At 42.0% G+C, this 24,328-nt stretch overlaps 2 protein-coding genes across 12 annotated transcripts; one reads left to right on the top strand and one right to left on the bottom strand.

The window, feature by feature from the left end:
* Window positions 1-911: 911 nt before the first annotated feature.
* Window positions 912-13,047, bottom strand: LOC109903430 (uncharacterized). 6 transcript variants are annotated; one of them, XR_004202891.1, is made up of 9 exons: window positions 7,513-8,338; window positions 7,303-7,419; window positions 6,872-7,024; window positions 6,584-6,751; window positions 2,815-2,912; window positions 2,516-2,665; window positions 2,237-2,404; window positions 1,958-2,119; window positions 912-1,775 (listed from the first exon to the last, which is right to left on the bottom strand). XR_004202891.1 is itself a non-coding variant. In XM_020500130.2 (9 exons), the coding sequence occupies exons 1-9, from the start codon at window positions 12,932-12,934 to the stop codon at window positions 1,659-1,661; spliced, it is 1,128 nt and encodes a 375-aa protein (XP_020355719.1). In that variant the 5' UTR covers window positions 12,935-13,047; the 3' UTR covers window positions 912-1,658. The 6 variants fall into 6 exon arrangements, 4 of the variants coding, with proteins under 4 accessions (XP_020355719.1, XP_020355721.1, XP_020355720.1 ...); XM_020500130.2 differs by lacking the exon at window positions 7,513-8,338 and adding an exon at window positions 12,919-13,047 and having other exon boundaries at window positions 912-1,744; window positions 2,805-2,912; XM_020500132.2 differs by lacking the exon at window positions 7,513-8,338 and adding an exon at window positions 12,919-13,021 and having other exon boundaries at window positions 2,805-2,912.
* On the top strand, window positions 12,139-22,744 carry cfap69 (cilia and flagella associated protein 69). Of its 6 annotated transcripts, none has more exons than XM_031788834.1 (23): window positions 12,139-13,467; window positions 13,597-13,656; window positions 13,782-13,847; window positions 14,207-14,316; window positions 14,418-14,478; window positions 14,554-14,652; window positions 14,853-15,005; window positions 15,342-15,519; window positions 15,684-15,807; window positions 15,949-15,997; window positions 17,776-17,897; window positions 18,064-18,295; window positions 18,576-18,740; window positions 18,867-18,982; window positions 19,429-19,547; window positions 19,639-19,720; window positions 19,817-20,009; window positions 20,218-20,358; window positions 21,117-21,193; window positions 21,387-21,584; window positions 21,703-21,789; window positions 21,887-21,991; window positions 22,353-22,744. In XM_031788834.1, exons 5-23 carry the CDS (start codon window positions 14,475-14,477, stop codon window positions 22,524-22,526), a joined length of 2,418 nt encoding a protein of 805 aa, XP_031644694.1. In that variant the 5' UTR covers window positions 12,139-13,467; window positions 13,597-13,656; window positions 13,782-13,847; window positions 14,207-14,316; window positions 14,418-14,474; the 3' UTR covers window positions 22,527-22,744. The 6 variants fall into 6 exon arrangements, with proteins under 6 accessions (XP_031644694.1, XP_020355715.1, XP_020355717.1 ...); XM_020500126.2 differs by having other exon boundaries at window positions 14,402-14,478; window positions 14,554-14,730; XM_020500128.2 differs by having other exon boundaries at window positions 13,051-13,467; window positions 14,289-14,316; window positions 14,402-14,478; window positions 14,554-14,730; window positions 22,353-22,739.
* Window positions 22,745-24,328: the final 1,584 nt, after the last annotated feature.

Below are 24,328 nucleotides of genomic sequence, written 5' to 3'. Positions count from 1 at the left end.
ATGCTTACTTACAAGCCCTTAACCAACAATTCCGTTTTAAGACAAAATACCCTCCCCCAAAAAGTAAGAGATAAGAATAACAAATAATTAAAGAGCAGCAGAAAATAACAATAACGGGGCTATATACAGGGGGTACCGGTACAGAGTCAATGTGCGTGGGCACTGGTGTTGAGGTAATTATGTACATGCAGGTAGGGTTATTAAAGTGACTATGCATAGATAATAACAGAGAGTAGAAGCAGCGTGGAAGGGGGCGGGGAGCAATGCAAATAGTCTTGTGTAGCCATTTGATTAGCTGTTCAGGAGTTAATGTTAGAGAACCCTTTTGCAATTATGTTAGCACAGCTGAAAACTGTTGTTCTGATTAAAGCTATACAACTGGCCTTCATTAAACTAGTTGAGTATCTGGAGCATAAGCATTTGTGGGTTCGATTACAGGCTCAAAATGGCCAGAAACAAAGCATTTTCTTTTGAAACTCATCAGTCTATTCTTGTTCTGAGAAATGAAGGCTATTCCATGTGAGAAATTGCCAAGAAACTGAAGATCTCGTTCAACGCTGTGTACTACTCCGTTCACAGAACAGCGCAAACTGGCTCTAACCAGAATAGAAAGAGGAGTGGGAGGCCCCGGTGCACAACTGAGCAAGAGGACAAGTACATTAGTGTCTAGTTTGAGAAACAGACGCCTCACAAGTCCTCAACTGGCAGCTTCATTAAATAGTACCCGCAAAACACCAGTCCCAACATCAACAGTGAAGAGGCGACCCCTGGAATGCTGGCCTTCTAGGTAGATTTGCAAAAAAAAGCCTCATTTTACAGACGTCTCAGTTTAGAAGCTGAAATCCTTTGCCAATTTAATATATCCCATAGAAGTGAAGGTGTGTTTTTTGTTGATGACTAAGACAAATGGGAAACTTCTGTTCTTTAATTAAAATTGTAAAAACAATTCATGTTTTTTTTTTTTATAACGTAATTTCACAAAATTACGTGTGGACTGTAACAAGCACATTACAGTTTCAGTGTTTGAAAATGAATAGTACTGCTCCCTATTTGATGGTACATTCCAGTCAAAAGAAATTGAGTACCTGACTCCTCCCTATTAATCACAAATGTACTCTAATTCATTAAGCTGGAGACCCATAATTGTCAACAATTAAAAATAATCAGGCCTATTGTTAAACTTTTGCATGGCCATAAATATACTATAAAACATGCTACCACGAGCGTCCATGTGGTAAACATGACACAAAAATAAATAAGTTAGAAAAACACAGGTTAAAAAATGAAAATAGTTATCCCAAATCACCTAATAGTTAGACAACACATTTATTTTCACCATAACACAGTAAATTCAAGCAAGAAAAAAAGTGGTTGTGTCAGTAACTATTGTGCCATCTTCGACAAGTTTGTTACTGAATGCTGTAATGCATTGTGGTTAGAGTGTTGGACTAGTAACCAGAAGGTTGCAAGTTCAAACCCCTGAGATGACAAGGTACAAATCTGCCGTTCTGCCCCTGAACAGGCAGTTAACCTACTGTTCCTAGGCCGTCATTGAAAATAAGAATTTGTTCTTAACTGACTTGCCTAGTTAAATAAAAGTAAACATTTAAAAAAATCCTAAAATGAAGTACTATTCCGGTATCTATACAAGTCCATAATCATGACTCTGGGTTTCCAACCATCTTTATCAAAGGTTCATCGTCAGAGCAGTCTTGTGACTGATTTCTCTTCTCTGCCATAGCTTCTGGTGAAGAATGAGGGGAATTCGTGACCATCTTTAACAAGAGTTAATCATCAGAGTTCTCCTCTTCCAAATAAATACACAAAAAACCTATGAGTACTGCATAATAGGTATACACTTACAGATTCCAATGTGATTTATCAAACAGTGCAGCTCTCGACTATGTCAAAGATAATCCAAATGGGAAGGGAAATATACAATAAGTGGAATTCTTACCTGCACTTCTTTCGCCAGCGTTTCCCACATTGGCTCTATAGTAATCTTCCAAGGCTTCTTTAGTTTCACACCTCTCCAGAATAACCATCGGGATCTTCATTGATGGATTCCTCACCATCTTCTTGATCAACAGCTCATCATCTAATCTATCATCCAAAGACCCTGAGAAAGCAATACAAATCAACCGTTGCATAACAAGACTCAACCTAACCTAATCTTCTAGGGTGTATTTTGGATGGTTTTAAATCCATGCTTCGACATGTGCTGAAAAATTGTCACCTTCACTTGTGCTTTGAACAATGTTGGTGCGCCATCTGTTGACTGCTTTGTTTGTCTTTCCTGGCACACTCTTCTTCGCTGGTGTCGTGGTCTTCTTTACAGCTTTAAGAGGCTTTTTAACTAGGCTAATTAAGGGCTCGTCGTCAGAATCAGAATTCACCTCTTCCTCTAACAATTCAAACAGGATAAAGGAAAAACATTAGAGACCCATCAAAAAATGATCTGTCAGCATACATACTCAGCAATATTTGTAAAAATGTGCTCTGTAGGATAAATTACCTCTGCTGGTTTTGCCTTTTCTTTGACTACAGTTGTTGCTGTTGGATTCTTTAGCAACACAGCTCTTCAGTATTGTCCTCACAGTGTCTTTAGATGGAGACCTGGTTAGATTAATCAATGGTTCATCCTCTGAGCTGTCATTGGAGGATTCTGGCCATGTAATCAGAAAACAAGACTATTGGATTAGATGATACAACTGTCAGACATATTATGCCATAGTGAAAGTATAGAGACAAGAGATGCTGTGTGTTCTCAACTATACTCCTGTTGTGGTTTTTAAGAACTTTACTGGGTGTTACTCTGGCTGTTGTAGGGAGTGTCTTTGTTCGGGTTTGTGTCTTCAGCTTGTCTACCATCTTGATCAGTGGCACATTATCGGAGCTGTCACCTGATGAGTCTGGTTAAATAGACAATAAGATGAACAGGAAAAGCAATTTTATTCCCCGCTAAAGCCATTTAGTACATGAATCAAATCCAATTTTATTGGTATAATGCGTTGCATACAACAGGTGTAGACTTCACAGTGCAATGCTTACTTACGAGCCCATTCCCAACAATGCAGAGTTAAAAATGTAAGACAATTATTTACTAAATAAAAGATCAATAAATAAAGGGTGTCATTGTAAATACTCCGGTTGGCCATTTTATTAACCTTTTAACAGTCTTATGGCATGGGGTAGAAGCTGTTCAGGTGCCTGTTGGTCCAAGACTTGGCGCTCCAATACTAATTGCTGTGCGGTAGCAGAGAGAACAGTCTATGGCTGGAGTCTGACAATAGTTAGAGCCTTCCTCTGACACCCCCTGGTATAGAAGTCCTGGAAGGCAGGGAGTTCGGTCCCAGTGATGTATTGGCCCGTACCCACTACTGTCTATAGAGCCTTGCAGTCGGATGCCAAGCAGTTGCCACACCAAGCAGTGATGCGGCCAGTCAAAATGCTCTCAATGGTGCAGCTGTATAACTTTTTGAGGATTGAGGGCCCATGACAAATCCTTTAAGATCGTCCATGGTTCTTAGTGATAGGGACACCAAGGGAGCAGAATGATTGGAATGGTATCAAATACAGTGCCTTCGGAAAGTATTCAGACCCTTTGACTTTTTACACAATTTGTTATGTTATGGATTAAATAAATAAAAAATCCTCAGCAATCTACACACAATACAACACTGGCTTGCTGGGGCTCTCTCATGCCGTCCCTGGAGGGGGTGCGTCACCTGAGTGGGTTGATTCACTGTTGTGGTCATCCTGTCTGGGTTGGCGCCCCCCCCCCCCTTGGGTTGTGCCGTGGCGGAGATCTTTGTGGGCTATACTCAGCCTTGTCTCAGGATGGTAAGTTGGTGGTTGAAGATATCCCTCTAGGGGGCTGTGCTTTGGCAAAGTGGGTGGGGTTATATCCTTCCTGTTTGGCCCTGTCCGGGGGTGTCCTCGGATGGGGCCACAGTGTCTCCTGACCCCTCCTGTCTCAGCCTCCAGTATTTATGCTGCAGTAGTTTATGTGTCGGGGGGCTGGGGTCAGTTTGTTATATCTGGAGTACTTCTCCTGTCCTATTCGGTGTCCTGTGTGAATCTAAGTGTGCGTTCTCTAATTCTCTCCTTCTCTCTTTCTTTCTCTCTCTCGGAGGCCCTGAGCCCTAGGACCATGCCCCAGGACTACCTGACATGATGACTCCTTGCTGTCCCCAGTCCACCTGGCCATGCTGCTGTTCCAGTTTCAACTGACCTGAGCCCTAGGACCATGCCCCAGGACTACCTGACATGATGACTCCTTGCTGTCCCCAGTCCACCTGGCCATGCTGCTGCTCCAGTTTCAACTTCCACCTGACTGTGCTGCTGCTCCAGTTTCAACTGTTCTGCCTTATTATTATTCGACCATGCTGGTCATTTATGAACATTTAAACATCTTGGCCATGTTCTGTTATAATCTCCACCCGGCACAGCCAGAAGAGGACTGGCCACCCCACATAGCCTGGTTCCTCTCTAGGTTTCTTCCTAGGTATTGGCCTTTCTAGGGAGTTTTTCCTAGCCACCGTGCTTCTACACCTGCATTGCTTGCTGTTTGGGGTTTTAGGCTGGGTTTCTGTACAGCACTTTGAGATATCAGCTGATGTACGAAGGGCTATATAAATAAATTTGATTTGATTTGAATACCCACACAATACCAAGCGAAAACAGGTTTCCAATTTTATTAAAATATATATACACCTTATTTCCATTTATTTTTCAGACCCTTTGCTATGAGACTCGACATTGAGCTCAGGTGCATCCTGTTTCCATTGATCATCCTTGATGTTTCTGCAACTTGATTGGAGTCCACCTGTGGTAAATTCAATTGATTGGACATAATTTGGAAAGGCCCACACCTGTCTATATAAGGTCCCACAGTTGACTGCATGTCAGATCAAAAAAACCAAGCCATAAGGTCAAAGGAATTGTCCGTAGAGCTCAGAGACAGGACTGTGTCGAGAAACAGATCTGGGGAAGGGTACCAAAAAACATCTACAGCATTGAAGGTCCAAGAACACAGTGGCCTTCATCATTCTTAAATGGAAAAAGTTTGGAACCACCAAGACTTCCTAGAGCTGGACTGCCCGGCCAAACTGAGCAATCGGGGGAGAAGGGCTTTGGTCAGGGAGGTGACCAAGAACCCGTTGGTCACTCTGACAGAGCTCCAGAGTTCCTCTGTGGAGATGGAAGAACCTTCCAGAAGGACAACCATCTCTGCCTCACTTCCCCAATCATGCTTTTATGGTTGAGAGTGGCCAGATGGAAGCCACTCCTCAGTAAAACACACATGGCACACCGCTTGGAGTAGGTGCCAAAAGACACCTAAAGATTCTCAGATCATGAGAAACAAGATTCCCTGGTCTGATGAAACCAAGATTTAACTATTTGGCCTGAATGCCAAGTGTCACATCTGGAGGAAACCTGGCACCATCCCTACGGTGAAGCATGCTGGTGGCAGCATCATGTTATGGGGATGTTTTTCAGTGGCAGGGGCAGGGAGACTAGTCAGGATCAAGGCAAAGATGAATGGAGAAAAGTACACAGTTATTCTTGATAAAAACCTGCTCCAGAGTGCTCAGGACCTCAGACTGGGGCGAAAGTTCACCTTCCAACAGGACAACGACTCGAAGCACACAGCCAAGACAATGCTGGAGTGGCTTTGGGACAAGTAGCTGAATGTCCTTGAGTGGCCCAGCCAGTGCCAGACTTGAAAATAGCTGTGTCGCGACCCTCCCCATCCAACCTTACAGAGCTTGAGAGAATCTGCAGAGAATGGGAAAAACTTCCCAAATACAGGTGTGCCAAGCTTGTAGCGTCACACCCAAGAGACTCGATGCTGTAATCGCTGCCAAAGGCACCTCAACAAAGTACTGAGTAAAGGGTCTGAAGGGTCTGTCATATTCCCGGTTTTTATTTGTCATTATGGGGTATTGTGTGTAGATTGAAGACAAAACAATTTAATCAATTGTAGACTATGGCTGTAACAAAATGTGGAAAAAGTCAAGGGGTCTGAATACTTTCCGGAGGCACTGTACATCAAACATGTGTTTGATGCCATTCCATTCGCTCCGTTCCGGCCATTATTATGAGCCGTCCTTCCTCAGCAGCTCGTCTGGTAGGATTGCATCACTGGGCAGGTCTCGGTTGGGTTTTCCTTTTGTAATTTATGACAGGTTGCAAGCCCTACCACATTCGACAAGCATCAGAGCCGGTGTAGTAGGATTCAAGCTTAGTCCTGTATTGACGCTTTTCTGTTTGATTGTTCGTCAGAGCAAGATTTCTTATAAGTGTCTGGATTAGTGTCCTGCTCGTTGAAAGCGGCAGCTCTAGCCCTTAGCTCAGGGCGGAAGTTGCCTGTAATCCATGGCTTGTGGTTGGGATATGTACGCGAGGTCACTATGGCGACAACGTCATCGATGCACTTATTAATGAAGCCGGTGACTGATGTGGTAAACTCCTCAATACCATCGAATGAATCTCAGAACATATTCCAGTCTGTGCTAGCGACACTGTCCTGTAGCTTAGAAATATGGCCTTGATACAAGAATTGAGGAACTAGTCTCACCTGTGCATATGTTATGAGTGTTCTGGACATTATTTCTGCCCTTCACATCGTTAACCTCTCTGGCTATGTTGAAGGGTCTCTTTTTGAATGGCAACGATGTCTGTTTAACCATCTTTATCAAGGGTTCATTGTCTGAGCTGTCATAGGAGTCCTCATCCTGGGTTGAACCTAGAATTACAACAAAGACCAAACAAATTGATGCCGCCTTCCATTCATCCATTCAGAATAGTAGTAGTGTGTATGTATTTTACAGTATTCGGGACAGAGAGGCTTGAGAGAGGTTCTCACCTGCGATCTTGTTCTTTGTCTTCTGGATACCATTACCTGTTCCTCTTTTGATATAAGTAGTCCCTTGCCCCTTTGCTTGTACAGTGGCTTTTTTAGGTCTGGGAAGTCTCTCCAACTTTGTCAAGGGTTCATCATCTGAAGTGTCATCTAACCCTAATCACACAAGCAGCAAATATCAACATATTACTCGAAATAAGGTAAATTCCCTTACGAAAAAAGATTGCAGTATAACTGCAGTATGCTGCAAATACAGCATCCCCCAAAAATTACTGCAGTAGTTTTGCAGCATAACTGCAGTATATTCTACAGTTATTGCGTCCAAAATACCACAGTTAACTGCAATTACTGCACTTTTACTGCAATCTTTTTTTGTACGGGTTACTTTATTTAATAGGTGTTTATAAAGGTTTTCATTTCACATGTTCTCTCACCGGAATCGTGTCTAGTGATATTCCGGCTATTTTTACACTGGGTCTCATTGGGCTGGTGCTTCTTGTTTATTAATGTAATCACAGGTTCATAATCGGAGGAGCTTTTATTTAAGGACTCTGACGGTACAGCAAAAAAAAAAACATGTTAGATGTGAACACAAAGAATAAAACCAATATCGGTCATTTTGTAGATTCAAAAGGCATATTCACCTGTGCGTATATCCACCACGTTTTCGCCCTATAATATTATGACAATGTCGCTAGCTGTTTATGCAAAGGTCTATGTGCGGAGAGACTTTCCAGGAATAGAAAAACTGCAAGGGTCAAATTTCCTTTTGTTTACGATTGCGAGATAGCCCGCTGTCCTTTTTTGATGACGTCATGGTCCAGCGTTTGGTGGGATGTATTCATTACGCCGATTTTGTTGCAAAAACGTTTATTAAACGGAAGCAAACAGAACGAAACGGGGAGGGACGGCTTTTGTGGAGCGATGGGGACCGATGCTTCGAGAGTGGCTATATGTGCAGAGGGTCCCTGGTTCGAGCCCAGGTAGGGGCAAGGAGACATGTACACAACGACTAGTTAGATTAAAATGTTAACAGGTATTGCACGTTTTAGGAAAAACTATGTCGCTAATAATCCTGTTTACATGGACACATCTGAAATCTGGCTACTCTAATAAATGCAGACATTCAAAATAAACGTTATACTACAGCAAGCATGTTATTTTTGTGAAGCATATGTAAGCATATGTATATGAAATGGCTAGCTAGTTAGCGGTGGTGCGAGCTAATAGCGTTTCCGTATTTTGTCTGAAATGGGTACTGGTATCAGATATATGAAAAAACAGACATAAAAAAAGCAGCCATGGTAAATTTGTGGGAATCTGGTCTGTGTATGAAAAGGATATTATATCCCTTTCATATAGAGACATTAGTCTCTAAGATAAAGCAAAGCGGTGTGACAATAAACAACAACACAGAGTTGCACATGGGATAAACAAAAGTACAGTTAATAACACAATTGTCACACCCTGACCATAGTTTGCTTTGTATGTTTCTATGTTTTGTTTGGTCAGGGTGGGATCTGAGTGGGCATGCTATGTTGGATGTCTAGTTTGTCTGTTTCTGTGTTTGGCCTGATATGGTTCTCAATCAGAGGCAGGTGTTAGTCATTGTCTCTGATTGGGAGCCATATTTAGGTAGCCTGTTTTGTCATTTTGGGTTGTGGGTGATTGTCTATGTTAGTTGCTTGTGTCAGCGCAGGTCGCATTATAGCTTCACGGTCGTTATTCATTTATTGTTTTGTATAGTCTGTATTCAGTGTCTTCTTTAATAAAAAAATCATCATTAACACATACCACGCTGCATTTTGGTCCGCTCCTTACGACGATTGTGACAACAATAGAAAAATCTATATACAATGTGTGCGAATGGAGTAAGGAGGTAAGGCAAAAAATAGGCCATAGAAGTGAAGTAATTACAATTTAGCAAAGTAACACTGGAGTGATAGATGTGCAGATGATGATGTGCAAATAGAAATACTGGTGTGCAAAAGAGCAAAAAAAAGTAAAGAAAAACAATATGGGGATGAGGTCGGTAGTTGGATGGGCTATTTACAGATGGGCTGTGTACAGCTGCAGCGATCAGTAAACTGCGCAGATAGCTGATGCTTAAAGTTAGTGAGGGAGATATCAGTCTCGAACTTCAGCGATAAAAAAAATAATAATAATAATAATAATATTTAATTTTTTATTTTAATTTTTTTGCAATTCGTTCCAGTCATTGGCAGCAGAGAACTGGAAGGAATGGCAGCCAATTGAGGTGTTGGGGATGACCAGTGAGATATACCTGCTGGAGCATGTGCTACGGTTGGGTGTTGTTATGGTGACCAGTGTGCTGAGCTAAAGCGGAGCATTACTTAGCAAAGACTTCTAGATGACCTGGAGCCAGTGGGTCTGGCGACGAATATGTAGCGAGGGCCAGCCGACGAGAGCATACAGGTCGCAGTGGTGGGTGGTATATGGGGCTTTGGTGACAAAACGGATGGCACTGTGATGGACTGCATCCAATTTGCTGAGTAGAGTGTTGAAGGCAATTTTGTAAATGACATCGCCAAAGTTGAGAATCGGTAGAATAGTCAGTTTTACGAGGGTATGTTTGGCAGCGTTAGTGAAGAAGGCTTTGTTGCGAAGTAGGAAGCGGATCCTAGATTTAAAATGTTTTATTGGAGATGCTTAATATGAGTCTGGAAGGAGAGTTTACAGTCTAACCAGACACCTAGGTATTTGTAGTTACATATTCTAAGTCAGAACCGTCCAGAGTAGTGATGCTAGTCGGGAGGGAGGTTGCGGGCAGCAATTGGTTGAAGAGCATGCACTTCGTTTTACCAGCATTTAAAAGCAGTTGGAGGCCACGGAGTGTTGTATGGCATTGAAGCTCGTTTGGAGGTTTGTTAACACAGTGTCCAAAGAAGGGCCAGATGTATGCAGAATGGTGTCATCTGCATAGAGGTGGTTCAAGGAATCACCCGCAGCAAGAGCGACATCATTGATATATACAGAGAGAAGTCGGCCCGACAGTTGAACCCTGTGGTACCCCCATAGAGACTGCCAGAGGTCCGGACAACAGGCCCTCCGATTTGACACACTGAACTCTATCTGAGAAGTAGTTGGAGAACCAGGCGAGGCAGTAATTTGAGAAACCAAGGCGGTTGAGTCTGCCAATAAGAATTACGGTGATTGACAGGGTCGAAAGCCTTGGCCAGGTTGATGAAGACGTCTGCACAGTACTGTCTTTTATCGACACCGGTTATAATATCGTTTAGTACCTTGAGTGTGGCTGATGTACACCCGTGACCAGCTCGGAAACCGGAGTGCACAGTGGAAAAGGTACGGTGGGATTCAAAATGGTCAGTGATCTGTTTGTTAACTTGGCTTTCAAAGACTTTAGAAGGGCAGGGCAGGATGGATATAGGTCTGTAACAGTTTGGGTCAAGAGTGTCACCCCCTTTGAAGAGGGGGATGACCGCGGCAGCTTTCCAATCTTTAGGAATCTCGGGCAATATGAAAGAGAGGTCGAACAGACTAGTAATAGGGGTTGCGACAATGGCGGTGGATAATTTTAGAAAGAGAGGGTCCAGATTGTCTAGCCCAGCTGATTTGTACGGGTCTAGGTTTTGCAGCTCTTTCAGAACATCTGCTATCTGGATTTGGGTGAAGGAGAAGCAGGGGAGTCTTGGGCAAGTAGCTGCGTGGGGTGCGGAGCTGTTGGCCGGGGTTGGGGTAGCCAGGAGGAATGCTTATTGAAATTCTCGATTATCATGGATTTATCTGTGGTGAGTGTTTCCTAGCCTCAGTGCAGTGGGCAGCTGGGAGGAAGTGCTCTTATTCTCCATGGACTTTATAGTGTCCCAAACCTTTTGGAGTTAGAGCTACAGGATGCAAATATCTGTTTGAAAAAGCTAGCCTTTGCTTTCCTAACTGAGTGTGTGTATTGGTTCCTGACTTCCCTGAAAAGTTGCATATCGCGGGGACTATTCAATGCTAGTGCAGTACGCCACAGGTTGTTTTAGTGCTGGTCAAGGACAGTCAGGTCTGGAGTGAACCAAGTGCTATATCTGTTCTTATTCTAAAAAAAATTTAATGGGACATGCTTATTTAAGATGTTGAGGAAATTACTTTTAAAGAACAACCAGGCATCCTCTACTGACGGTATGAGGTCAATATCCTTCCAGGATACCCGGGCCAGGTCGATTAGAAAGGCCTTCTCGCAGAAGTGTTTTAGGGAGTGTTCGACAGTGATGGGGGGTGTTCGTTTGACCACGGACCCATAACGGATGCATGCAATGAGGCAGTGTTCGCTGAGATCAGGCTCTGTCGTAACCGGCCGCGACCGGGAGGTCCGTGGGGCGACGCACAATTGGCCTAGCGTCGCCCGGGTTAGGGAGGGCTTGGTCAGTAGGGGTCTCCTTGTCTCATCGTGCACCAGCGACTCCTGCGGCGGGCTGGACGCAGTGTGCGCTAACCAAGGTGGCCAGGTGCACAGTGTTTCCTCCGACACATTGGTGTGGCTGGCTTCCGGGTTGGATGCGCGCTGTGTTAAGAAGCAGTGCGGCTTGGTTGGGTTGTGTATCGGAGGACGCATGACTTTCAACCTTCATCTCTCCCGAGCCCGTACGGGAGTTGTAGCAATGAGACAAGATAGTAGCTACTACAACAATTGGATACCATGAAATTGGGGAGAAAAAGGGGTAAAAAATAATAATAATAATAATCACAGTAGTTGTCAAGGGTGCAGCAAGTTAGCGCCTCAGGAGTAAATGTCAGTTGCCTTTTCATAGCCGATCATTAAGAGTATCTCTACCGCTCCTGCTGTCTCTAGAGAGTTGAAAACAGCAGGTCTGGGACAGGTAGCACGTCCGGTGAACAGGTCAGGGTTCCATAGCCGCAGGCAGAACAGTTGACACTGGAGCAGCAGCACGGCCAGGTGGACTGGGGACAGCAAGGAGTCATCATGCCAGGTAGTCCTGGCAATCAGTTGCTAGTGTTTTAAGTCAATCGGGTGATCTGGATACACTCATTGTGAAGAAGGTGGATTTTTGTGGCATTTATAGCCACAGTGATTAATTGTACAGCACAAGTGTCTAAGAAGTAAAAGAGCCTGGATATCATTATATCTGCAACTGAGACGTTTTTGGGGCTCCAGGACTTCACTGCAGAAACACTACAAGGACTTTTGTTGCTAGGAAATGTCCCGCCCTCACAGGAGGCTTCTGAACCTGTGTTGGGACCTGATTAAAAGTTTTGTTTTTTTACAGAAAAGCAGGTTCATTTTGTTTTTCATTTTTTTTGGTAGTTAGTTTGATATTTTATTTTTACCCAAATGTTTTATTTTTGCGGACGGATCCTTATTACCCACCAGCACAGTTGGTGGCCGACGGTACATTTGATTGTTACGCCATTATACCATAGAAGTAGAAGAAGAAGCTGCTCACTGGCTTGCAGTGGAAGAAGATGGAACGAGATGGATTTTGGCCGAGATTCTGCACATTTTCTCATCGATTAAACATTTGATCTCAATATAATCTGTTATGAACAGAGTGGACTAAGTTGTCGACTTTACCCTTTGCAAAATGCAATAAAAAACGCGTTGTTTAGAACGAGTGTAAAGGCGAATTGCGTTATTGCACAAGAGCACTTCACAAAGGAGGCGTTCCCTAATGGCAATATGCAGAAATGTGTTACTAACCTAGTAATAGTTTAATGATTATGTTGACAAATAGGATCTCGCTAGCTCGTGCTTGGCTCTGCCCATTATGACTAATTTGTTCCCATTGGAAACGACAGGCTATGGTCAATATTGGTTTAGTTATACAAATCTTTGGTATTACCGGCTGGGCACATCAATCCTAGATGATAGTGCAGATCTAGCGGCTACTATCGTCTTTAATATGAAAACACAGGGACATTATAGCACTGAACAATGAGGTTTAGTTATAAAACATATGTAATTATTGTAATAGAGATTGCCAACATGAAGCTAACCTGCCCAATTGATCATTAATCAGCTGTCCACAACTAACAGATGGGTGCAATTTGGATATATACGCACTAACCTGCAACTGTCAGCATGCCAGACTGCTCTTTTTCCGATTGAGTTTATTAATTTGTTTGAGACGATTGTAAGAATTAATTGTTATCAATCTGCCTTTGTTGTCGTTATTCTGTCTGAAATAATGGCGAATGCTGTCACCAAAAACCCACTTCCGGTGTGTCAGAACGGGAAAAGTAGGCGTTTCGAGATGTATTTTCTGTTTGTGGTAGTAGGGAGATAACCATAGTAACGGATACAAGCGCACATAGGGAGGTCTGAGGCCAACACAGAAGTCGGTGTTTTTGTGAGGCATCGACTATTGTTATTTTCTTCCATGTATTTGTAATATTTGTTATGTCAACTAACTGAAACATTTCAGTTCTACACGCGGAACTCTGTAAAGCAAGTATTTTTTTGCACAAACGCGTTTGCAATGCTTGCATCGGAGGCTGCAATGACTAAAAGTTATTTGACAACTTCAACTGGATCGAAAGCCAAAGTGCATCGAAGAAAACATGCGATCCCAGTTATCAAACATATAGCAAAAGACAATGATCAAGAGAAACAGGAGGTAAGTTGTTTATTTTTCTACTTTGACATGTTTTAAACTATTTTGTCATGCATTTCAAATAAAGGTTCACTTTGTCTTAGGAATCTGGATTCATGTGAATTTATCAAATGCATTCATGTGTTTTTCCAGGTTCTCACTAAACCTATTGAACTCAGTCGTGTGATACATTTTCTTGAGGATCCTTTAGCAGTAAGTGGAAAATATTTGTCAACATAATCATTAAACTATTACTAGGTTAGTAACAAATCATAAACTAAGCTATTAATTCAATGGAAATGCCAAATGTTAATCAAACATTTCTATCTCTGCTTCAGGCTACTTTGAAAGAGAGACAGATTTTTGCTTTGAAGAAAGTAGTGAAGAGATGTCAAAAAGGCTTTGTATCCTTCTTACCTGACTTTTTCTTGATTTCATTGGGCTGATTGATTATTTTCTTGTTCAGAACTAATTGTGCCAGGGTGTAAACTCTTCTGACTCATATCCCTAATGATGTTTTGGAAATAGATAAGCCTATGTTGTTAGGCACTGTCATGTCCTCCGAGTACCAAATGTAGACACATTGAATTCCCTAGATCCCAATTACCAGCTAATTATTTTTGGGTTCAGCATTTTTATTGCCCAGAAATAATTATACTTATGAGATATTGTATGTCTCCATGGGGTATTTTTAGACACCATTATTTCCATAGTTAGGCTACTTCTTCACGTGCTTATTTGTCCTTAAAATTACATTTTCAAGCTTTTGAAAGAGCTGGCAGATGTTTTTAAGATTTTATATATCTGTGCTGAGAAGTCCAAAGATCATCCTGAATATACTTCAGTGCTATGTGACTTACTGAAGATTTGTCGGTAAGTTGTTGTTGCTTGTTTAATCGGTTGTTCTTGCTTATTCAAACCAAATACAAGCTTACAGACTATAACTTGTATTACTTAGGCTTCCTTTTCTAAAGGAAAAAACCTCTGATGAAGTGACCTACGCACAGACTGTCAAAGAATCATTCTCTCAGATGGGTACGTAACGCATGCAGTACTGCTGTGGTCATACAAGCATCTATGGTCATCCCAAAAGTTATTTTATGTTTGCAGGGTTCCTGATGAGGGTGCCAAACGCTGAAGTGAGGAACCAAATCTGCCACTCTATTATATCCGTGTACAGCTCTGTGACATCAAAACACAGTGTGGATGGTATGGACAGTCTTTCAAAGCCTGCAGCTGCCTCAAAGCCAGCTGTTGCCTCTCACAGATTCTCTAAACAGTCAATGAGTGAGCCATTTTAAATGATATTGAGGTTGTGTTTGTTGTAAGACATTCACCTGTCTGAAATGGTGTACCACTTCACAGAAATATGCTTATTATCTTCTGTTGTAATATCCTATTTTCTGTAGGACTCCACCCTACCAGCCTAGGCTACAGGGTGCAGCTGTTGGAGCAGAGTGGGCTGGCTGAGACTCTGGTCCTGTCCATGGCCCTCCTGGAGAACCAGCCTGCAGTCAAGCTCCAGGTCCTACAGACTCTTCAGATGCTCTCCAGCTCATCTGGTAAAGAACAATTCAAACATGAATTGCTATAAAGGACTGGTGAATTAGTTTCTGTATGAATTCATTTCTGTATGTTTCCCAATTGGCATAGTCTCAGAAATCCCAGACCTAGAGAAAGTCAGAACATTGGTTGTGTGGGACCCTATTTCCCTTTATAGTGCACTACTTTGGATTGGAGCCCTTCATCCTTCATCAGAGAAAGTAGCTCTTGAGATAATGTAGCCCTTTAAAGAAGGACCAATCATAGCAGTAACTTACAGTTTACCTCTGTCAATGTCAAGGAGTCATTCTCTATTTAATCCACCTCATACAGTCACATGTATGTTTTGTACACAGATGTGAACTGTAGCCTAATATTAAAGGCACAGGGGGCACAGCAGATCTGTTTCCATATGAATGAGCCAGACCCTTCAGGGCAAGTCCTGTTCCGCTCCTCGGAGATCCTATGGAACTTGCTGGAGAGAGGTTGCAAAGAGGAGGTTACAGCTCAATTGAGCAACATGGACTGTATTATGTATGTGACTTTTACCTACATTTTTTAAGAGCTCATTCACATTCTGCATGAGTGAGTGCAATAAACAGTACTCACATTGAAAAAGTGTTTACAACCATTACAAATTAACTGTGTAATATGTGAAGGAAATGAAGTAGTAATGATTATTATCGTCTCAAACATAGGGCTCTGAAAGAGGCATTTTTGCACCAGCTGCTGAATGGCTTTCGACATTACGACTTCCAACTCAGGAATGATCTACTGGTGATCACAACTCTCATAGCTGAAAACCCCAAATCTCCACTCATTGTAAGCAAATTCTATTACTAAATCAAAGCAGGAAGTAAATCACAGGAATGTCATCAATTGTCAATAATCATACCACACTTCAAGCATCACATGTTATTGATATTTGTTTGTCTCCTCATCAGTGGTTGTCCTCATTTACAGGAGAGTTTATTTGCCAAGCAGCTCATTCTTTTTGTTACATTTCCAGAACGTAAGCCTCTTTTTTGCCTCATATATACAGTGCCTTGCGAAAGTATTCGGCTCCCTTGAACTTTGCGAACTTTTGCCACATTTCAGGCTTCAAACATAAAGATATAAAACTGTATTTTTTGGTGAAGAATCAACAAGTGGGACACAATCATGAAGTGGAACGACATTTATTGGATATTTCAAACTTTTTTAACAAATCAAAAACTGAAAGATTGGGCGTGCTAAATTATTCAGCCCCTTTACTTTCAGTGCAGCAAACTCTCTCCAGAAGTTCAGTGAGGATCTCTGAATGATCCAATGTTGACCTAAATGACTAATGATGATAAATACAATCCACCTGTGTGTAATCAAGTCTCCGTATAAATGCACCTGCACTGTGATAGTCTCAGAGGTCCGTTAAAAGCGCAGAGAGCATCATGAAGAACAAGGAACACACCAGCAGGTCCGAGATACTGTTGTGAAGAAGTTTAAAGCCGTATTTGGATACAAAAATATTTCCCAAGCTTTAAACATCCCAAGGAGCACTGTGCAAGCGATAATATTGAAATGGAAGGAGTATCAGACCACTGCAAATCTACCAAGACCTGGCCGTCCCTCTAAACTTTCAGCTCATACAAGGAGAAGACTGATCAGAGATGCAGCCAAGAGGCCCATGATCACTCTGGATGAACTGCAGAGATCTACAGCTGAGGTGGGAGACTCTGTCCATAGGACAACAATCAGTCGTATATTGCACAAATCTGGCCTTTATGGAAGAGAGGCAAGAAGAAAGCCATTTCTTAAAGATATCCATAAAAAGTGTTGTTTAAAGTTTGCCACAAGCCACCTGGGAGACACACCAAACATGTGGAAGAAGGTGCTCTGGTCAGATGAAACCAAAATTGAACTTTTTGGCAACAATGCAAAACGTTATGTTTGGCGTAAAAGCAACACAGCGCATCACCCTGAACACACCATCCCCACTGTCAAACACGGTGGTGGCAGCATCATGGTTTGGGCCTGCTTTTCTTCAGCAGGGACAGGGAAGATGGTTAAAATTGATGGGAAGATGGATGGAGCCAAATACAGGACCATTCTGGAAGAAAACCTGATGGAGTCTGCAAAAGACCTTAGACTGGGACGGAGATTTGTCTTCCAACAAGACAATGATCCAAAACATAAAGCAAAATCTACAATGGAATGGTTCAAAAATAAACATATCCAGGTGTTAGAATGGCCAAGTCAAAGTCCAGACCTGAATCCAATCGAGAATCTGTGGAAAGAAGTGAAAACGGCTGTTCACAAATGCTCTCCATCCAACCTCACTGAGCTCGAGCTGTTTTGCATTGAGGAATGGGAAAAAATGTCAGTCTCTCGATGTGCAAAACTGATAGAGACATACCCCAAGCGACTTACAGCTGTAATCGCAGCAAAAGGTGGCGCTACAAAGTATTAACTTAAGGGGGCTGAATAATTTTGCACGCCCAATTTTTCAGTTTTTGATTTGTTAAAGTTTGAAATATCCAATAAATGTCGTTCCACTTCATGATTGTGTCCCACTTGTTGTTGATTCTTCACAAAAAAATACAGTTTTATATCTTTGTTTGAAGCCTGAAATGTGGCAAAAGGTTGCAAAGTTCAAGGGGGCCGAATACTTTCGCAAGGCACTGTATATAAATGATGTGTTTGTAAGTAGTGATAATGTTTGATGCATTATAAAGTAAATGTGTTACATATTATCTTCCAAATGAAGTTGACTGGTCATGAACTATTTTGATATTATTTTTCTTTGTATCCAAGTCAAGAGTCACAACCCGTTGGTCCGCAACCTCAAGCTATCCTATAACAATGAAGATTTTGAGATGAAAAGGTTGCTACTAAATCTGGTTGTTGTCATGTCAAAAGACTTATCTGCTCTGCAGGTGAATGATTACTTTACTTCCGTAATGTGAACGATCGATTAGCTGCATTATTTAATGTTAGTGTGCCATTGATAGTCTGAAAAACATTCCAGAGTACATACAAATTATTCATACTTTCTGATGTGTTATAAACTGTAACTTCATACATGATGTTTGTGTCTACCAGCTGTTCAAAGAGGGCCATGTTGTCCTGGCCCTGCTCCACCTAGTGAAGCCCACTGCTGCTCCTCCTGAAGGCCAGTCAGGGCCACGCAACTGGACCCCTGTCCAGCAGGAGGAGCTGCAACTGCAGGCTCTGGCCACTCTGGCCACTGTGGCTCCACTGATGCTGGATGACTATATGATCTGCCAGGGAAACACCTGCCTTCTGCTGCTGCTGGAGTGGTGCACTGAGCGAGGTGAGGAGAGGGGGCACCCTGGGAACTTACCACGAACTTGGACAGTAGTTGAACAGATGTAGTGGTGTGTAGACAACGTTAGTTGCAGATGGACTTCTCCAAAGCAATGTTCTTAATTTCATATATTGGCTTGTATGGTGGGAGTAATTCAGAGACTGGTACCTCACATTTGTTTGGCCACTTATGATGACTTAGCTATGAATTTAATGGAACTTGAAATTGGTCACTTAGTTTGATCTGCAACTATTGTTTGTATCACATCATTGTTTATGCCCAACAGATGCCTACTTTGGACAGGGCCATAGTTTCCATGGCACTGGAGGGAGGGGCAGTAAGAAGGCTCAGATGCGTTACTGTGTGAGGCTGCTGAGATCCATGGTGTCTCTAGGCAACGAAGCAATCAACCAGGACCTCTTTGATCAAGGAGCTATGAGCCAGCTGCTTGGTAATGACAGGCGGCACCTCCCCTTTTGGAATATTACAGCTATTATGGATATTTCGATTTTGATTCCAAATGCAAGCTTCACAAAGTATCTGTGTTTTTCCATAATATTGAGCACAACTTTCCCAGTGATCATTATGCAGATGGAGGGGAGTCCTGAGGAGGAGGACGTTATTACCTTGGAGATCAAGGCTGACATTCAGCTGATCCTGTCAGCACTCTGCGAGAACAATCCACACAGAAAGGTAAAACTAAGGTCAAGAACCTTGATTACAGCGGGGACTGTGAAGAGACACACAGAAAGGTACAGACACACGCATATGTGCACAAGCGCTAGCACACGCACTCTACACACACATACATTGTAATATTGTTGTATGGTATGTATTATACATTTTGTATTATAGATCTGTAGTGGTGTAATAATGTTATATATTGTTTTATCTTTTGTTTTATACGTAATGTAAGTGCCTTAGTGTGTTTGGACCCCAGGAAGAATAGCTGCTGCCTTGGCAGTAGGTAATGGGGATCCCTAATATATACAAATACAGCATCTTCAAAGAGGATATTGGAGAATGTGTTACTCACCCTCGTAACAGCAGTTAAAAGTCCTCAATGCACTATGTCTTCGCTTTCATTGAATTTAAATGGAGACTAAATGGGTTTAACTCCATGCTATTATATGCCTCAGGAATTGTTTGGATCGGAGGGAGTTGAGATGACGGTGCATTTCCTCAAGATGAGCACTGAGAAGTTCTACAGTGGCCTAGGACACAACAAACTCATCCTCTCCACTGTGGATTGTGTCTGGTCAGTTCACTTACCAATACATCAGTTTACTTCTTCCATCTGTGACTCTTGTACTGTATGTTCTCATTTGTGGGCTGTTGTTTTACTGTAGGTCCTGTATCGTTGGATGTTACACCACAGAAGATGTGTTTTTGGAAAAAGAAGGCATTTTCCTTCTGCTTGACTTGCTTCATGTAAGTACACTATCTGGTGTGGCATCCTTAGGTGTAGCTCAAGCAGTACTTTTTCTTCTGCACCATGTTGAATTTCTGAACCCATCTGACCTGCAGTCGAGCCCTAGGAACATGCAGAACGTGGTCCTTGGAACCCTGCTGGAGCTGTGTGATAACCCCAAGACGATGTCTCACATCCTGGCCTGGCGAGGGCAGAAGAGCCTGACCACCCCGGGGCTACTCTTACAGCTCTGGAGGCAGGAAGAGGCAGAGCTGGGGGTGAGCAGAGACCTCTATGGAAGGATCTCAGGTGGGTCCATGGTATCATTCAAATTAAGTGGGATTACTGCTGTTAACAATCACACAAGGACAGTGAAATGCTATGCAGTGAGGTCAATACTCTTTGAATAATACAGTAAATGTTGCCTCTTTCATAATGGAGCTACAGTAACATCCTACTACTAAAACTACTAAAGCTCGAACTTTTTCTTCTTTTTTTTCTTCTGTTTTATGGCTAGATCCCAAGAAGCCTATTCTGTGTTATTACCAAGAGGAGGATGATTCCCAGGTATCACTGCCTGCTAACAGGCCTAGTGCTGCAGTGATGGATGTGTCTGAGAACCTTCGCTCCAAGATCTACTCTGTCTTCTGTAAACTTGGTAAAGGACAATTGACTACTATTTTCAAGGGACGGATTAAATCAAATCAAACTTTATTTGTCACATGTTGCCGAATACAACATGTGTAGACCTTACCGTGAAATGCTTACTTAAAAGCCCTTAACCAACAGTGCAGTTCAAGAAGAGTTCATTAAGAAAATATTTACCAAATAAACTAAAGTAAAAAGTAACACAATAAAATAACAATAATGAGGCTATATACAGGGGGTACTGAGTCAGTATGCGGGGGTACAGGTTAGTCGTGGTAATTTGTACATGTAGGTAGGGGTGAGGGATGTGCATAGATAATAGATAGTGAGTAGCAGCAGTGTACAAAACAAATGGAGAGAGGGGGGTGTCAATGTAAATAGTCCGGTGGCCATTTGATTAATTGTTCAGCAGTCTTATGGCTTGGGGTAGAAGCTGTTAAGGAGCCTTTTGATCTTAGACTTGGCACTCCGGTACCACTTGCCGTGCGGTAGCAGAATAAACAGTCTATGACTTGGGTGACTGGAGTCACTGACAATTTTTTGGGCTTTCCTCTGACACCGCCTAGTATACAGGTCTTGGATGGCAGGAAACTTGGCACCAGTGATGTACTGGGCTGTACGCAGTACCCTCTGTAGCACCTTACGGTCCGATGCCAAGCAGTTGCCATACCAACACCCTGAAATGTCGAAATTAACACAAATGTATGCTTTACAGTAATGTGTGTTTGTGAGTTGTTTCCTTGGGTAAAATAATGCTTCTGATTCCAGGTTTTGAAGCCCTGCCTGGATTGTCAATGGAAGATTATATCACCCTAAGCATTGTCACCAGATATCTGGACTTTAAGGTGAACATTTGTGTCCTCTCTTAGCCTATCCTAGAATGTACATTTATAACAGGTCAGTCACACACAAATAAGCTTGATATGATATCCCTATCAGTCAGAACAGTGTCAAACTGACAAAGACAAGAAGAAGAAAAAAAAACATGTAATATCATTTTAAAAAAAAGGTTTTTTTAACGGTAAGCTATCTCAATAGGTTGGCGAGGTGTGGAATGAGATCTCCAAAGAGTTGAGCCTGGAGGGAGTGAGACCAGTCACCCCTGACGAAGAGGCCCTGGATACCATTGCTAAGATGACGGAGGACACAGCCAGGAGAGTCATCACACAGCAGAGCAGCATGCTGGAGCAACGGGACAAGGAGGATGTCAGTGAGGAGAAACGCATGTATACAGAGGTGTGCGTGCGTGCCAGTGACATTATAACAGCTGGGGTCAAATGGCCCCAATGTGTGTAAGGGCTCTAAAATAATTAAGGTCTGACTAAGTTATTCTGTTTATTTCTTAATTTCACAGATAAGTTCCAACTGGAAACAGCAGGAGCTTACAGCCCAGTCTTGGGAGCATTTTGTGGCAAAGACATCAAACTACAAGATTTTAAAGGTTGTCCTATGTCCGCCTCAAGCAATGAATCTTTCTTTGAAAGTGCTATTTGTAGGGAAGACTTTGTGATTGATTACTTTATCAATTTCTATTTCAGGAGACAAAAGAGCATCAGGAGAGATCTATTGACTCATCCAGACCTAAATCAAAGCATAAGGAAACTATATTCCATCCTACACAGATTCATGGCTTACAAATTACAGTAAGTCATTGTGATGCAGATATTGTACTGTACTATATTGATAATTATAAACTGGGTGCTTCAATCCCTGAATGCTGATTGGCTAAAAGCTGTGGTATATCAAAGGTATACCACTGGTATGACAAAACGTTTATTTTTACTGCTCTAATTACATTGGTAACCCGTTTATAATAGCAATAAGGCACCTCGGGGGTTTGTGGTATATTGCCAATATACCACGACCTACGACACTCCGCATTGCATCTTGTCTTAAGAACAGCCCTTAGCCGTGCTATATTGGCCATATACCATGACCCCCTGTTTCCATGCTTGATCTGTTGCTCTGATTTCCCCACCGCCTTAAAACAATTGTGTGTTTCAGAATTTCTGTGGGCGGTTGATGACTGTAGAGAGCACTCCAGCCCACCTGACAGGAGGGCCCCTGGCCAATACAGAGCTGGCACTGGAGAGGGTGCCCATCCAGGGTGGAGCCCTTAGGAAACTCCCCACTGCCACTGAGGACCCAGAGTATTTCAACACAGTTTCAGTCAAATAAATACCCCACCTCTTATAGCTTTGCTCAGTGTTTGTTCACTATTTACTACAGGTCTCCATGTACAATTTGGTGTGTTAGCTTCAGAGTGAACATACAGACAGGAATTCATCAATCCATGAACAACCAAAATTAGACTACTAGTATCTACTAGGAACAGATATTAATGGATGGATTAAACAGATTTGAAATTATTAAAATTGTGCTGCAACTGAATTTTGTCATTGCCTAGGACTGATTTTTTGTGTGTGTGGAATTTATCAATATTTAAATATTGATGTAGCAATCGACAGAATTCACAATAATTTGTGAGGACTCGCCTCATTTTGACCTTCAGTGCACAAGGTGTTTCATTTGTGATGTTAGAGATACATTTTATGATGAATATTCTACTTGGTGCTCACATGTTTCGTGATGGTATAAACTATTTTGTGATGTGATTAGCAGTTTACATCAAGACCAGTATGTTACCAGCATCTGCTTTTGGCAATAATGTTTCAATTTACTGAGTGTGCAGGCTGACGGATGAAGTCATTTAGGAGGCCACAATCAGCATCCTGTAGTCTACCTCCCCCTCCCAATTGACTGCCTTTTGTGGCTAAACTGAACATGACTACACATGTTTGTATTCTGCAGACTATAGACAAAGACCCATACTAAACAAGGCAACTAGTGTGTCAAGATGGGGAAGATGGCGCTTTCCTGCTTTCCTTTGGTTTGAAAATATTGTTTCCATAAAGGAAATGTCTTTGGTTGTGCTGTGGTCAGGCCACTAGTTCTGGATGTGTTGGATGAAGATACATTTTTTTTTTCTTCCACATAATGAAAGGTTATATACCACTTTCCAGTACACCACACACTGACGTCATGCACAGATGCGTGTGACTTTTGGCGGCAGTGAGAAAGCCTTCGCCATCATACTCCCATTCAACAAAGCCTAGATTTATGTTAATATTACTTCTGAACAAAATCACTTTTTTGGGGTTGTCATACACTTACAATAATGTTTTGATTCTTGCTTGAACAGTCGCAAAGATTATATTTGTTTGTGATCTTTGCAAAATAACTATTTTGGATACAGCAGTTGTTAGCTATAATGCTAATGCTCATTGATATAGGCTGTAGCAAAAGCCAAAGAGAAATTTTACTGGTTGAAGTGTTTTTATTTTATTTATATATATAATGCAGTTGATTTGCGATAATGACATAAACATTATATTAAGCATGACATTTATACAAGCCTTAAAATCAAATTATAATTCAAAAGTAGTGTGAAATGCACCTACAAGCAACATGTAAATAGAGCCTTTTTTTGCTAGAGTTCTATAAGAACTCCCCCTTGTCCTGCCACCAACTTGCGCGCATCACCATCTTGCAGCAATGTTTGCAAACAGAAAGAGGTCTAACGGGGCGCTGTGTTGAAGCCATCGCACTCTCCCACCGTTGTAAAAAAATATTTTGGAAGCTATATAAATGCATTTACTAATACATGTAATTTTGTCCTTGAAACATTTCATTTAAATACTGCCGAATTCCATTCATTCCTATGGAGGACTGCTCCAACTGGGGAGTACCAATATGTCGGTGACTTCAAAGCGTCTCAATGGCAATTAAATAGCATCAGCAATCCAGGGTTTATATACATCATCGAGCAAGTTGATTTTGTCCAACCACACCAGACACGATCAGTGTGGCTCAACAAACTCTGAACCAATTATATTAATTTGGGGACAGGTCAAAAAACATTAAACATTTACGGTCATTTAGCTAGCTAGCTTGCTGTTGCTACCTCATTTGTCCTGGGA

The sequence above is a fragment of the Oncorhynchus kisutch genome, linkage group LG14 (genome assembly GCF_002021735.2).
Source record: "Oncorhynchus kisutch isolate 150728-3 linkage group LG14, Okis_V2, whole genome shotgun sequence".
NCBI lineage: Eukaryota > Metazoa > Chordata > Actinopteri > Salmoniformes > Salmonidae > Oncorhynchus > Oncorhynchus kisutch.
The sequence above is the reverse complement of the archived record's forward strand: the minus strand, read 5'-3'. Positions and strand labels throughout refer to the sequence as shown.